Here is a 17,574-nt window from a genome sequence, read left to right on the forward strand (position 1 = left end):
TTTGGAGGATACTGAAATTTAAAAGTTGAAAATTTTAATTTTAATTTTTTAATAAATTCAAAAAAAATGTTTTTTAATTTAATAAAATATTTAGAAAATAAATAAATTAGTTTTCATATTCCTTGTGGTATGCACAATCAGTCTGTGTAATTTCACCTCTCTGGTTATAATACTTTCATCAGAATCAAGCATTTAACCGGTGTAATGTGTGAACTATATCAGGCCTCAGACCACAATTAATTTCGCTATATGTTTCTATATAGCCTTAGTGGCTATAACATTTTTATTAATATCAGCAGGCCCGTGAAGTTTTGTATGTACCTTTGCCTGCATGGGGGACACATACCCTGAAAAGGACAACCCCTGTTGTCCAGCTCTTTCTCCCAGCATATTGGTTTAAACAGACACACCCTCTAAACCAGGCCGGAGTACACCCATTTTACACAAAAAGCACTACTTTTGCATGGGCCGGAATTACCACAAACAAGTCTTCAATGTCAACAAGTTACACATGTTTACAAACTACATGCTATCCCCTGTCACTTCAGTCAAACAGTTGCCACTTCATAGCTGTCTGCCATGAAATAATCACAGTCAAACAGCAGACTACTTGCGCGGTCAAACTTCCGGATTTTCGACAACCAAATGGGAAGATAACTGTAATCTGAGGCCATATTAGCAGGTAAGGTCAGGTCATAGGGCTTTACATGCACATTCAGAGCAAGCTGTTGTAGCGCACGCCTGTCCTGGGCACAAGAGCCGGTCTTGGCCAGCTCCTCCGTCCAGGACAGGAAAGGTGTGTGTGTGGTGGGGGGGGGGGAGAGGAGGGACCGCCTACATTCGCAGGTGCAAGTGAGCACCAGCAGCCCGACCCGTGGTCGGTAACAGGCGGAGGAGGTAATGGTGCTATGGAATTTTGAATGGAGCAAGAATTATTAGTGAATCGAGAGTAGCTCGTTAATATATTAGCACTTCCTGTAATAGTTTTTATATGGTTATTGGTATTAGGTATCGCATTTTCTGTCATGGACGGAGGATCCGGCCAAGGCCGGCTCTTGTGCCACGACAGGCGTGCGCTACAACAGCTTGTTCTGAATGTGCACGTAAAACCCTATGACCTGACCTGACCAGGTATCGCTACACAGTTCACTGATCACGGTCCACTATAGTTCCCAATTGTGACACGTTATGGTTCACATATTCACTTCTAGGAAATGGTGAAGAATTAAAACAATATGTACTCAATTTTGGAGTGAAAATAAATGCTTATATAAAGTATGTCCACAATGGCGTATGTTATTAGTGCCAACGAGAACCCGTTCATTTGAAGTTGGTAATTTAACATGGGTTTCGATGGCAGTGTCAATCTGTATAGTGAGACCATAATGCTATATTCATTACAATATCCATGGTTCCAATCGAATGACACCACCCCCACCTTTGTTTTGTACGCATATGTACTTCGTGTGCATATTTTTTAATAAAATATTTTTAGTAACCGACGATTTTGACCGTTGGTCTAAAGAGACTGCTACGCGCAGCTTTCCGTCGCAAAAGCTGTTGTTACAGCGACCCGAATGTGACGCTCTCCCGCAAGCTGCCATTGAACTAAAAATAAATAGATGGAAACACGTCAGCACGTTGTAAACTACGGCTAGAAGATGGGGGCCACTGACACTGGATATTTTCTCTTTTCACAAGTGTCATAGCACAGTGGTAAAATGCTCGCCTGATGTGCTGCCAGTCCAAGATCGATCCCCTTCGGTGCACCCATCGAGCTACTTCTCGTTCCAGCCAGTACAAAACGACTGGTATATCAAAAGACGTGATATATGCTATACTGTCTGTGGGATGGTGCATATAAAAGATCCCTAGGTACTAGCGGGTTTCCTCTCTAAGGCTATTTGTCAAAATGACAATCCATTTTCCGACGATTAATAAAACAATGTGCTGTAGTAGTGTTCTTAAAACAAACCAACTTTAATACGTATATTTTTGCTAAGTTTAATGGAACCACTAGTGCACATTACATAATTTATCACATTAATTAAACTGAAAGAAAAAAAAAATCAAAACTCGGACGACAGAACATACATTTTATTCCATAATATAGTCCGGAGTAGAAAATATTTCAACATTATCAATCAGTACAATAATTGAACATGTAAAAACTCTAGATGGAAACATTCTACACTCTGTAACATGTAAAAAAAAAAGCATGACTATATAGCATCATTAATTAAAATAAATTTAAAATTAAAATGCTGAATTATCACATGGTGAAATTATAGTTTTAGGACACGACAGTCCTCTACAAGCAGTTGGAAGGACATGCAACTTAATGTACATTTGAATACTCGAGATGGACTTTTATATAACTAGTCAACTTCCTAAAAACAAAACTGTTAAAGTAATAATTATCCCACTCCCCACAAATAATAATAATACAAAAATAAATGAAATAACAATAAATAAATAATATAATAAATCAAAATAAGTCACCTTCCCAAAAACAAAAATTTTAAAGTAATATTAGTATGAATAATTACCCACATCACGCCCCCCCCCCCCCTCAAAAAACCCAGCAACAACCCAAAAACACCCCCAAAAACAGATGCACAGAAAACAAACAAAAAAGTAAAATAAAATTAATCAAAAGTAAAATCAAATAAATCAAAATAAAACAACGAAAAAACCAACACACACAGAATAAAATGAAAAACCCCCCCAAAAAACCCAATAAAAAAGGAAAAACCTACAAACCAACACTAAGCAAAGTGTTGTGGAACAGAACACAACTTTATTACTCTCAGGCCGTTCTGCAACGGCTAAAGAGAAGTTCTGAAATAAAACAGACGGAAATATTTTCAACAGACTAACTTAGTTGAGGCATTATTTGTCACTATAAAAAATATATATTTCAACTAAACATTGCTAACATGACAAACAATACACTTCTGTAAATATCGTGAACAATGACCAAGCAGTGACTAGTGTAAAACAGAAGACTTTGATACAGTCTAAGGTATCATAACAAATATCTAAATATATGGTCCATTATTTAAACAAATATACTCAGTGGGTATAACCAAACTTATCTATATACAAGCATGCACATAAAACAATAATATATTGTGGGAACAAGACAAATGTCTGGTATTAGGATGGATCCGGTTTAGAAAGGTTAAATTCTGTCCTGGTTTTTAAAAATGTTTTTGTGGTATTGGAAATACCATGATGACCAGAAACACTTTGGTTGTATGGAAATAGATAATCTAAACAATAAAATACAAGTGATGTTTGATTTCAGTAATAATAAATGGCTCTAATAGTGAACTGTATATCTTTAAGATAAAGAAGAAGAAAACCCAGTGGCAGTCCTCTTTTGGATCGTGTAATCCTAGCACAGTACACATAAAACTTTATTATTTTTACAGGAGAAATTAATGTTTAAGATAAACAAAACAAAAATAAACAGAGTGGCAGTCCTCTTTTGGCAATGTAGAAAGAATGTTTTTTTCCCAGTGGATGATCTCCCCGGGAGTGGCAGCCTTCCTCTGGACGAAGCACTAGATAGAGATCCATAGGGTCAACCACTGCTTTGCCAAATGCCCATTCGACTCTGTATTATGCAGAATATATTTAATGAGATAATTTTATTTATTTATTTATTTATTGCTCACAAACACAATATAATAAATCATCCAATTTTAAACAGTAAAACCAGACATTACAATCATCACTATAATCATCCATAAATGGTACATACATTATTCACATATATTTGTTCTCTTTATTTATTTACTTATTTATTTTTATATATTTATGTATTTATTGCACTTGATTATACCAAACATTCACATAATGCTCACAACACCATGAGACAATAAATGATTAAATTTCAAGCAGTAAAAGCTGACATCAGAATAATGGCTATATTCATACTAGTATTCACAGTGGCAACTTTCAACGGCATTACAACACAGGGAAACGCAATCAGGACATCAGATTGCCAATCAAAGTAATGTACACTTTGCTCATATGAGCAAAGTGTAAATTACTTTATTTATTTAGTGGCGAATGAAATAGTTGCAGGTGTTTAAAACAATATGGAGCACTGAAATGGAATGAATGAATGTTTAACGACACCCCAGCACGAAAAATACATCGGCACTGAAATGGATAACAGAGAACATCAACAAGAAAGGTTGTGGTCGGATATGTATATAATTTGCTAGTGGATAGTATTATTTTGATATGAATAAAGATATTCTGAACTACAGACACAGACAATACACGTACATGTATGTAGAAAAAAAAATAAGAAAGAAAAAAAAAAAAAAAAAAAAAAAAAAAAAAAAAAAAAAAAAAAAAAAAAAAAAATTAAAGGTGCCTTTTTCACGTTATCAAGAATTGCGCAGAATTAAATAATATTGTGTCACCTACAATAAACATATTTGATGTCACTGACAGTTGCACCCATAGATAATCAGCTCAATGCATGTCTTATTTATTTCACTTGCAATGCGGGGAACATCCTTAGGTGCATATATAACCAAGTTTAAATTGATCTAGGACTTTTAGTTTGTGAGAAATGGAGATAAAACTGACATTATAACATTGAGCTGAATGTAAAAGTTGGTACTGTCATTTCCTGAAAAAGTAATAACTATATCTCGTTGTTTACTTTGTAATGACAAGACAAATAGACCCTTTTTACGGCACAACCTAGTATTTTATCAACGTATGGCCACCATAGCAAACAGGACAAAACCATTACCTGTCAATGCACAAGAAATAGCCCATTTGCATAAAGGGGGGGGGGGGGGGGGGGGGGGGGGCGTAAACTCAAAGTGAAATAATGTTTTTATTAACACATCCACAAACACAGACATAAATATAAAACAATTTGTTTTTTAGTTCAAAAGTTATCTTTTCATCTTCCTAAAAAAAAAGACCATATACAATGTCGTTTTTAGTTCAAAAATTATCTTTTTGTCTCCCTAAAAAAAAGACCCTATACATGTAGGTGCCATTAAAAATAACAACACAAAATGTGGCATATTTTCACACACCCCTCGTCCCAAGTAAACGTTTTGTAACGCGAAGACTCTCTCCTCTAAATTTACATAACATTTATCACCCAACAATTTTTCTTGACAATATAATACAATTCGATCAATATTATTGGATTTTATGTATATAATTTAGGTTTGTTTGGTAATAATAATTTTTAAAAATCACGTAGTAAAGAACAAAATAGCAATAACTGACTTCACTTTTCTTTTGTAATTACAATTAAAACCAACTGTTTTGAAGACACTCGACTAACATCTCCCTCCACCGTAACTTATCTTCATGGTAAAGAAAGTTTCTTTTGTTTAACGACACCACTGGAGCACATTGATTAATTTATCATTGGCTATTGGGTGTCAGACATATGGTTATTCTGACTTGTAGTCATTTTCCTAATGCAGCAAGGGATCTTTTATATGCACTTTCTCACATTTGAATGGGTCCACTGAGGTGGTTCGATCCTGCGATGCATGCACTTCAAGCGAGCAAAAAAACGACTATGCTGCTCCTTATGATAAAGAAGTAAAGAACAAAACAGCAATAATTGACTTCACTGTTTTATAATTACAAATAAACCAACTGTTTCGAAGATGTTTGACTAACATCTCCCTCCACCATAACGTTTTGTAAACATACATTTATCTTTATAGTAACCCATTCCACCTACATAAAGGTATGAAATAACTGAACAACCACATGTTAAAAATGAAAGGTTGTTTTGTTTAACGACACCACTAGAACACATTGATCTGTTAATCATCAACTAATATGGGATGTCAAACATTTGGTAATTTTAACATATGTCTTAAGAGGAAAGCCACTACATTTTTCATTGGTAGCAAGGGATTTTTTTATATGCACTATCTCCGACAGGATAGCACATACCACGGCCTTTGCTGTACCTGTTGTAGTGCACTGGATGGAACGAGAAATAGCCCAATGGGCCCACCAACAGGATCTATCCCAGACTGACCGCACATCAAGAAAACATTTTACCACCCCATGATTGTTGTACTCCCCCCCCCCCCCCCCCCCCCCCCCCATTATTTTAGGGGCTAGGTACGTCCCTGACAACCATAATTGTGGCATAAATTCACACTTTGTTAGCTTTAATCTGTATATTGTACTCATTAAAGTATACCGGACTCCACTAAAAACGCACCAGTCAATCTGTAGCTATAAACGGGGCAAAGAAATGAAGAAAATAATAATACATAAAACTGATTTATATATAACTGTATGTATAGGGTCATTGTGTCTTTGATAGTAACTTCACACAAGATAGTAATAACAACGTTTTATATAACTACATGTATGTATTCTGGTAGAAAATAAATAATGCTTAAAATTGTATACAAGGGTTAGGGTTATTGACTTTTTGTTAGTAACTTCACACAAGATAGTAATAACAACGTTTTATATAACTACATGTATGTATTCTGGTAGAAAATAAATAATGCTTAAAATTGTATACAAGGGTTAGGGTTATTGACTTTTTGTTAGTAACTTCACACAAGATAGTAATAACAACGTTTTATATAACTACATGTATGTATTCTGGTAGAAAATAAATAATGCTTAAAATTATATACAAGGGTTAGGGTTATTGACTTTTTGTTAGTAACTTCACACAAGATAGTAATAACAACGTTTTATATAACTACATGTATGTATTCTGGTAGGAAATAAATAATGCTTAAAATGGTATACAAGGGTTAGGGTTATTGACTTTTTGTTAGTAACTTCACACAAGATAGTAATAACAACGTTTTATATAACTACATGTATGTATTCTGGTAGGAAATAAATAATGCTTAAAATGGTATACAAGGGTTAGGGTTATTGACTTTTTGTTAGTAACTTCACACAAGATAGTAATAACAACGTTTTATATAACTACATGTATGTATTCTGGTAGGAAATAAATAATGCTTAAAATGGTATACAAGGGTTAGGGTTATTGACTTTTTGTTAGTAACTTCACACAAGATAGTAATAACAACGTTTTATATAACTACATGTATGTATTCTGGTAGGAAATAAATAATGCTTAAAATGGTATACAAGGGTTAGGGTTATTGACTTTTTGTTAGTAACTTCACACAAGATAGTAATAACAACGTTTTATATAACTACATGTATGTATTCTGGTAGAAAATAAATAATGCTTAAAATTGTATACAAGGGTTAGGGTTATTGACTTTTTGTTAGTAACTTCACACAAGATAGTAATAACAACGTTTTATATAACTACATGTATGTATTCTGGTAGGAAATAAATAATGCTTAAAATGGTATACAAGGGTTAGGTTATTGACTTTTTGTTAGTAACTTCACACAAGATAGTAATAACAACGTTTTATATAACTACATGTATGTATTCTGGTAGGAAATAAATAATGCTTAAAATGGTATACAAGGGTTAGGTTTATTGACTTTTTGTTAGTAACTTCACACAAGATAGTAATAACAACGTTTTATATAACTACATGTATGTATTCTGGTAGGAAATAAATAATGCTTAAAATGGTATACAAGGGTTAGGTTTATTGACTTTTTGTTAGTAACTTCACACAAGATAGTAATAACAACGTTTTATATAACTACATGTATGTATTCTGGTAGGAAATAAATAATGCTTAAAATGGTATACAAGGGTTAGGTTTATTGACTTTTTGTTAGTAACTTCACACAAGATAGTAATAACAACGTTTTATATAACTACATGTATGTATTCTGGTAGGAAATAAATAATGCTTAAAATGGTATACAAGGGTTAGGTTTATTGACTTTTTGTTAGTAACTTCACACAAGATAGTAATAACAACGTTTTATATAACTACATGTATGTATTCTGGTAGGAAATAAATAATGCTTAAAATGGTATACAAGGGTTAGGTTTAATGGTTATTGACTCTTTGATATTAACTTCACACAAGATAGTAATAACAACATTTTATATAACTGTATGTATTCTGGTAGGAAATAAATAATACTCAAAATTGTATACAAGGGTTAGGGTTATTGTGTCTTTGATAGTAACTTCACACAGATAGTAATAACAACATTTTATATAACTGTATGTATTCCGGTAGAAAATAAACAACACTCAAGATAGTAATAAGTTATTACTAATAACAACTGAAAATTGTGTGGTGTGTTTTCAATATGTAACCTGCATAAAAACAAAACAATTTCATCAAATATCTATCAGAAACTGTTCAAAGATTTAGATACCGTAGTAACAATTCACAACAAAATGGGATGATAACAACTTAAATAATTATCAACAAATTTTTGCTTTGAATTTATAGAAGTACAATATAACAAATATCTGTGAAAAATAAACATTCAAAATATTTAGAATTTTTTTTTTTTATCTGAACTGTTTTCATATCCTTTTTTTGTCAGTTCTTCCAGTCATTTTATCTTGAGATGTGATTAATCTTTTAACTCCAGCGTTTCACTTGAACTGTTTTTATCCTACTGGTTTTAAATGCTAAACTCATGTTTAGTTTTCTCCTGACGATGTCTACATTTAATTGATGAAACGTTGAGATTTTAAACTTGTGGTTTTAAACGGAGACATTACTTATATAAACTATTTAGATACACAAGATAAAATGTAAATTATTGAAACTTAGATAATCTTCCAAAGATTTTTCTTTAGACATTATAAAAGTACAGTTTTATTAAATATCTATCAAAATCTGTCAAAATATTTATAAACAACAGATGATACATTATAATTTTTTTAACAATAAACTTTAAAAGATTTTTGTTTAGATTTTATAAAGTATAATTTTAGTAAATATTTATTTTAAAAAAAAACCTGTCAAAATAAATAAACAGAGATATAACACAAAAACTAAACAGGAAAATGTGAATAATAAAAAGTAAAAAATAAATAGACACAGATACAAATAAAAACAAAACAGGAAAATGTGAACAATCAAAACTTAAAATCGTTCAAGGTAATTGATTTACACATTACAAAATTACAATTTAATCATTCATCTACCAAAACCTATCAAAATACACAGAAACAAAAGTAACTGTAGAAAGAAAAAAGTACATGGTCGTTTAAATTACAATTTTCAATGATTACGATTCCTGTACAATTAAAATCAATAAAATATAATCAAAACCAGGGCTAGCTCTGGGTGAGGAAAACATTTCACCAAATTATCTTAAAAAATGCAAAACCCAGACTTATTTTCCAACAAAACACCAGTTATTACATGAATTTTTTTCGTCAAATAAAAATGAAATTTGCCACTTATTTCTAAAATTCGCAACTGGCAAATTTGGCGAGTGGCAGAGCTAGCCCTGAAAACATGTGTACAGAAGAAACGAAACAAGGAAATCTAGGTTATATTGTAGGCATCGAAATAAGCAGGCTTATCATACATACATGTTTTGTGACACATTTATCATGTATAATTTATATATGAAGAGTTCAGATGCAAAACACGATATAAACCATTTTCTTTCTAGTTTTTAGTTAAAGCCATTATTGTCTGTCAGTAAGGGCTAATCGTAGGCCCACTGATGTGCCGCAAAACGCGACTGATCCTTATGAAATTGTATTGGGTAAATCCCGTTTTTTAAAAATCAAAATGCGATATATGCCAATTAAAACGTCACTTTTACTGGAAATGAAAAATGGATATATCGCATTTTGCGCCTAAACTCTTCATATGTATCTTATGTACGAGTGATGTCTGAAGGTGCCAAAAAGTGTTTGTGTATGTGTGTAGGGGGTGGGCGCGCACGCACACACACACATATGGAGGGGTGGGGGGTGGGGACATGCCATCCTGCTTCCTAGGCCAGTGTGTATATACATGTATGTATATGTGCACAAGTTGTTAGCCTGGAACTAAATATGTGCACTATATGTTTAAACCGAACCTAGTATTTGTAGTTTGTACATGTATGTAATGGCTAAAATGATATTTATGTCACGTTTATCACGTTTATCATTCATTCAAATGCCTCTGCGCGTGCTGTAACCTCACCGTGGTGCAGGGGTGTAACATTCTCTTTGAGAATGGCCAATACAGCACAAATTGAAGTTTAGAGTAAAATTCGGTGTCCGTAAAATTCTGTAATATTTGTATTTGTATTTTTGCACAGTTCTTTACACTGTTTTTGTTTAAACCTTGAATTTTTATGTTGATGTTGATCATCACTTTATTTATTTGCATTACCATAGTTTGACACCCAATAGCCGATGTATTTTTCGTGCTGGGGTGTCGTTAAACATTCATTCATTCATTCATTCATTCATTCAAATGCATGCAGTTTATATGCAACATCATCTTGTGGGGGGGGGAGGGGGGGGGGGCAGGTATTTATACAGGCCTTCCGCCTGTTTGTCGATCCACTTCATTTATTTCAGTAAATATTGTCTAAACCCACCCCTCAAAACCCCAACATTTATCAAGTTTACAATTTCCATTGTTATTACTAAAAACTCCATTCAGAGACACACTGATCAATGTTTTTACTCATTCACATCACTGTTTTTCTACTTAGTCCAAGCTCCAGATTCTGTAGGGGTGCTATTTCTAGTTGGACCTGAGACGGAGAGCTGCAGAAGCTTTCTCATTATTTTATCATTTGTACACATCCCCTGAATGAAACTAGGGTGGTGGTACTAAAATCAAATAATGGGAACACTAATATTTTGGACGATGTATGTGATGGTCCAGATTGTCTATGTATTCCTTCCTTAAAGCACCACAGTCCACATAATGATGGGATAATCCTGTATGCATGCCTGTATTCATTGAATTACTACGTATTTCATTAGGGACCCCCCCCCCCCCCCCAGATGAAAAATAAATAAATTAAGATAGACTTCCAGTATTAGTGCCAAAATGTTATGCTGGTGTAATAAACCACGCCCCTTTTTGATTTACAACAAAAGTGACAATATGTATTCCGCTTCTTTAAACATAGAAATTTAAGTTGCATATGAAATATGATGTCTATTTTTGTGATTTAGTTGCGTTACAGAGTGAACGTTAATAATATAGTATAAACCGTACATTGCCTCATTCTGGCAACTGCTACTTGTACGTAAATGTGTATTTTATATTCGAGTAACACAAATGATCCAAATTTAGGTGGTGTAGTTTTGGCTTAATAAGATTTTGTCGAGAACAAAGTACTGTTTTTGACTTTATTGACAGCTGGTAACTCGAACGACTTGTTCTCGACTTATTTCGATGCCTACATGTATATTGCTAAAAAAAAGCCAAACAATTATAATCTTTACAAATTATATAACTTGGGACTATCAAAATTGTAATGTGTGCTAGTATGCTATACAAACATCACATCGTAACAAGTCACATGAACCTGGCAAATCGACAAAATCTGACAAGTTGATTGCTGGTAGCAAGATAAAGCCCCCACAGACAGATGAGTAGCAAAAAGCCAGCAAACTTGTTGGCAACATCATAACGTGTTTGCTTCCAATGAACATAATCAATTCTGTCTGTCATCCTTCAAAGATTCTCCAGTTAAAATACGTTTTTCTACTAGTAAAATAATTATTTGATTGTAATATTTTATAGGAATATAGTTGAAGATACATACATGTATAATGTTTACACTTCCAAGCAAAAGTTAATAAAATAATTTTGCTGAAAAGCCTCTATTATGCAACATTCACATCACACCTTTAACAAAGCCGTTTCAATTAAAATAGCATTTGACATAACTGCAAAAAAATATCTAGCTTCAAGATTTTCACATCACTGACAAATAACATACTAGCCCATTACTAACTCAGCAGATATCAAAACATTCAGCATATGGTTATTATATGACCACTGACCTAGATAATGAATACATTGCTACCACAAAAGATCCTTCTGACCTGCAGTAAAATGTCTTTTTCTTTTTGCCTACCACGGTCTGTCCCAGATCAGGCCACTGGCTATCTAGAGACTGGACCTGGGACAGACATGCTTGAAACCTTAGTGGTATATGACCATGTAAAAAGAGTGCTGCTCTGCCTACCACATCTTTTAACATGCCAGTTGTGAGCACATGGAATGGAAACTATCTTAGCAAGTCCACTGATGGGGATGGGGGTGGTGGGAAGCTCTAGTACTGAGCTACATCACATTCTAACAAATGTTCTAAAATTATCTTTTGTCTTTAAAATATTCTTGAAAAGGATTACAATAGTTAGCCTCATCTTTTAGAAAAAGTAAAAATCGACTCCCTTAATCAGAGTCCAACTACACGAACCGAGCTACATGACATTTATAACAAACATCATAACAGTCTTACTTTCTCCAATAAACGTCTTTAAAAAAGCTTACAATGATCAGTTTCATCTGTTACAAAAGTAAAAATAAATTTTAGTCATCAGTGTCAAATGAAAAAAAAAAAAACTGTTTTGCGTTCAGCGAAAATATTTGTGATACACAAGAGTACCGGCCACACCTCCCCCTACCAGCAGGGCGGTGGTGGTGAGACAGAGGAAAACAGGGACAGATGGGGCGTGTCTCTCCCAGAAACTTGTCTCAAACGGATGTGGAAGAATCTCCTGAAAAACAAAGAAAAACATGTGTTTAACAAAAACTCAGACCTTTTCAAAACAGGGGTATTAAAGGGACATTCCTTAGTTTGCTGTATTGTAAGATGTTCCGACTAATAAAATAATTCTACGATTAAAGTTACATAATAAATATATTTTCTGGTTTAGAATATCAGTGTCTGTATATTCAATGCGTTTCTGGTATTCTTAATATTTGTAAGAAGCTAAAAAGGATTTTGTCTTCAAATAATTTTGTACGTACGAATAAAATTATATGTTTGGAAATAAAATGAAATTTAACCTAGTACAAATGTTAGAACGATCAGAAACACGTTTAATATACAGCCGCTAATATTTTATGCAGAAAAATATATTTGATATGTAATTACAATCGTTAACAAGTCTCTGTTAGTCGATAACAACTTAAACATTGCAGCAAACTCAGGAATGTCCCTTAAAGTGACAGACCTTAGTTTCAGCCCATGAAAATTAACACTAAGTTTAGTTACATGTATCTACAAACCTGTAACACATTTGGATAAAGTTACAATTGAGTGAAACATGAGTCTGTGGCTTTCAAATGGTGAAATACGCTCTAAAAATAGATGAAAACTCAACTCGATAACTGTTACCTCTCAGACGCATGTGCGTTTTAAAAAATATGAGAGATGCATTTTGTGATATTAAAAACACTGAGATGACCAAAAACACTTCAAATGTACGGAAATGGATAATCTAAACAATAAAATCTAAGTAAAATATGATTTCAGCTATCATAAACGGCTCTAATAGTCAAAAATATGTCTTAGTGTTTAAAAACTAGGGTATGCCCCTTTAAAGAAAAACAATGAAAGAGTTTAATGAAATACATTTTGTGTAACAATCAGACATTTTGAATACTGAGTTATTAAAGGAAAGCAATCAAAACATTTTAATAAAAGAAAATTGGTATAACAATATATATTATGTTGAAACATTTTATATAATAAAAAAATAATTTAAGAAGTAGTTTAATAACACCACTAGAGCACATTGATTTATTAATCATCGGCTATTGGATGTCAAACATATGGTAATTTTTGACAGTCATAGAGGAAACCCGCTACATTTTTTCATTAGTAGCAAGGGATCTTTTATACATGTATGCACGATCCCAGACAGGATAGTACATACACATGTACCATGATCTTTGATATATCAGTTGTGGTGCACTGGCTGGAACGAGAAATAGCCCAATGGGCCCACCGACAGTGATCGATCCCAAGCCGACAGCACACCAAGCGAGCGCTTTACCACTGGACTACGTCCCGCCCCCATTTTTAACAGAACAATCAAAAGAGTGTTTGTATATCCAGTGTGAATTAAAATTGGCAAAATAGTGGTTGATTCCATTAATCTGTAGTATCTCATTTATATATAAAGACAGCCACTCCTGAGGAGATCCTTTATGAACAATACATCCTTACTGCAATGCTCAATAGAGGACTGCCACTAGCAGACTAGTTTACTGAATAAAAACCAGCACAGGACAGAGGTCATTAGAATAAACCGGCCTCGGTGGTGTCGTGGTTAGGCCATCGGTCTACAGGCTGGTAGGTACTGGGTTCGGATCCCAGTCGAAGCATGGGATTTTTAATCCAGATACCGACTCCAAACCCTGAGTGAGTGTTCCGCAAGGCTCAATGGGTAGGTGTAAACCACTTGCACCGACCAGTGATCCATAACTGGTTCAACAAAGGCCATGGTTTGTGCTATCCTGCCTGTGGGAAGCAAATAAAAGATCCCTTGCTGCTAATCGGAAGAGTAGCCCATGTAGTGGCGACAGCGGGTTTCCTCTCTCAAAATCTGTGTGGTCCTTAACCATATGTCTGACGCCATATAACCGTAAATAAAATGTGTTGAGTGCGTCGTTAAATAAAACATTTCTTTCTTTCTTTCATTAGAATAAGTACAGCTGTGACGACTAAATCATTGTCAAAAGGTGTTGCCAAAAGAAAAGAGTAACCTTTGTTTTGTTCAATAGTACCACTAGAGCACATTGATTTATTAGTCATCAGCTAATGGATACCAAACATTTAGTAATTCTTACATATAGTCTTAGAGAGAAAACCAGCTACATTTTTCAGTGAGTAGCAAGGGATCTTTTATATACATGTATACCATCCCATATGCATGGGATAGCACATACCACAGCCTTCAATATACCAGTCATGGTGCACTGGGTGCAATAAGAAATAGCCCAATGAGCCACAGATGGGGATTGATCTTAGACCGACAGTGCATCAAGTGAGCCCTTTACCACTGGTCTACGTCCCACCCTCGTGGAAAAAGGTGAGCATATCTTATTCCACTGGTGGCACCAAACATAAGTACTGCCACCACAACTGTCATGATTTTTAATTAAGGAAAGTTTGTATAACAACAATCAGACAAAGTTATTGAAATAAAAAGCAATCAAAGATTTTTTTATTAAGTAATATTTGTGTAACAACAATCAGACATTTTTAATTAAATTAAAAAGTGTAAAAATAAGTTGCATAAGAACAATCAGACATTTTTTAATACAGAGTTCATGCCCATTTTGTTCTATTATGGATAATTGTTTTGTGTCTTATATTTACAATGCAAACATCTCAAAACCATCACAGTGGCGTAGGAAGGTGTCAAAAAGAGGGGGGGGGGGGCACACTTTTATATTAACACACTTTTACACTATTATAAAGCAAATATAAAGCAAAATATCTGAAAAGTGGGGTGGGGGGGGGAGGCACATGCCCCCCTTGCCCCCCATCCCCCACTTCCTACGCCAGTGCCTCAGTAAACCAGAATTCCCTCAAAACCTGACATTTTTCACTGTCTATTTTTAAATGTCAGTACAAAACTGGACCTCTATGAATCGGTCTTTTTAATTAGTACAGTGGATGTCCAGTTTAAGTGGGGTTTCACTGTATTACCAATGCAAAAAAAAAAATATACACACAGACAATTATGTCTGAAGTTATGTCACACTAACATAAAAGTTGTGACTACACATGTGTATTGACAAGTGTTAAATGGTGTTTGAAAGTAGAGTTGTACAAAACGTAATCTGTTTAAAGTTTGCTTTGTTTTAACAGCACCACTAGAACACATTGATTTGTTAATCACTGACTATTGGATGTCAAACATTTGGTAATTCTGACATATACACAATGTATAGTACTAGAGTAAAAAGTTAAAGTTTGTTTTGTTTAACGACACCACTAGAGCACACTGATTTATTAATTATCAGCTGTTGGATGTCAAACATTTGGTAATTCTGACATATACACAATGTATAGTACTAGAGTAAAAAGTTAAAGTTTGTTTTGTTTAACGACACCACTAGAGCACACTGATTTATTAATTATCAGCTGTTGGATGTCAAACATTTGGTAATTCTGACATATACACAATGTATAGTACTAGAGTAAAAAGTTAAAGTTTGTTTTGTTTAACGACACCACTAGAGCACACTGATTTATTAATTATCAGCTGTTGGATGTCAAACATTTGGTAATTCTGACATATACACAATGTATAGTGCTAGAGTAAAAAGTTAAAGTTTGTTTTGTTTAACGACACCACTAGAGCACACTGATTTATTAATTATCAGCTGTTGGATGTCAAACATTTGGTAATTTTAACATAGTCTTAGTCAGGAAACCCACTACATTTTTCCCATCAATAGCACAAGATTCTTATATATGCACCATCCCAGACAGGATAGCACATACCATGGCCTTTGATTAATCAGTCGCGCGGCACTGGCTGAAATGAGAAATAACCTAATGGGCCCACCGACTGGGGAGTTCCGATCTTAAACTGACCTTGCATCAGGTGAGCACTTTACCACTGGGTTACGTCCCAGCCCCTTGAAATAGCAAGAACAAGAAATAGTCCGATGGTTACATCATCGGGGATCGATCCTAGACTTACTGTGCATCAGGCAAGGACTTAACTACTGGGCTATGTCCCGACTCTGTTTAGGAGCAGGCCCAGTGGTAAAGCGCTCATCTGATGCACCATCGGTGTAGGATCGATCCTCGTTGGCTATTTCTCATGGTAGCCAGTGCACCATGACTGATACATCAAAGGATGTGGTATATGTATGTGCTATCCTGTCTGTGGGATGGTGCATACAAAATATCCCTTCCTGCTAAAGAAAAAATGTAGCGGGTTTCATCTCAAAAGACTATACGTCAAAATTACCAAATGTTTGACATTCAATAGCCGATGATTAATAAATCAATGTGCTCTAGTGGTGTCGTTAGTAGGAAGAAGGGATGAATTGGTGAAAAAAAACATGCCATACCTTGTCCTCCGGTTCATCCTGCCATATCTGGTCACTTCGAATCTTCCCCATTTCAGCCAAAATCTAAGTAATAAAAACAAATCACTCAATTTGTTCCTAAACTATATCTGGGTAATTAACTGGCTACTAAGGAAAAACTGACATAGAATATCTTAATATCTGTAACATTTATCCCACCCCTACAAAAAAACCCAAACAAGCTAAGAATTTTTTTTGTATACAATATACATGTAGTTTTAGAAAATGATTCTGCATTCTGCATCTTACCATGTTAGGAATACCTGAAAAACCCACAACCCAGGCTTTGGAGCACAGACTAATATGAAAGACATGTTGATAATTATAAAAACAATTGAAGATGTTTTGGAAAATGAAACAACCTCCTTTTTAGTAAAATAAAAAAAACATGCCATCCTAAAATATAATTTATTATTTAATTTACTCTGCATATAACACAAAATTTGATTGGCTAATCAAATTCATTCAAATTCATTTGCAGAAGTGAAACTAGCATTAACATGTTGGAAATTTGGGGGATTCCCCAGGAGCCTATTTACATATTCATATGCTACGTCCCTGTGCTTAGTTGCATGTATGTACTTTT

At 34.2% G+C, this 17,574-nt stretch overlaps 1 protein-coding gene across 2 annotated transcripts in view; it reads right to left on the reverse strand.

Annotated features, from left to right (window-relative positions):
* Positions 1 to 10,260: 10,260 nt before the first annotated feature.
* Positions 10,261 to 17,574, reverse strand: part of LOC121373375 (amine oxidase [flavin-containing]-like) — a 42,361-nt gene continuing 35,047 nt past the window's right edge. For both annotated transcript variants that reach the window (XM_041499998.1, XM_041500007.1), the window contains 2 exons: positions 16,971 to 17,033; positions 10,261 to 12,646 (listed from right to left, as the gene is read on the reverse strand). In XM_041499998.1, coding sequence (XP_041355932.1) covers positions 12,503 to 12,646; positions 16,971 to 17,033 — 207 coding nt within the window. In that variant the 3' untranslated portion in view covers positions 10,261 to 12,502. The remainder of the gene's footprint in view (positions 12,647 to 16,970; positions 17,034 to 17,574) is intronic.

This window comes from Gigantopelta aegis, chromosome 1 (assembly GCF_016097555.1).
Source record: "Gigantopelta aegis isolate Gae_Host chromosome 1, Gae_host_genome, whole genome shotgun sequence".
In the NCBI taxonomy this organism is placed as follows: Eukaryota; Metazoa; Mollusca; class Gastropoda; order Neomphalida; family Peltospiridae; genus Gigantopelta; species Gigantopelta aegis.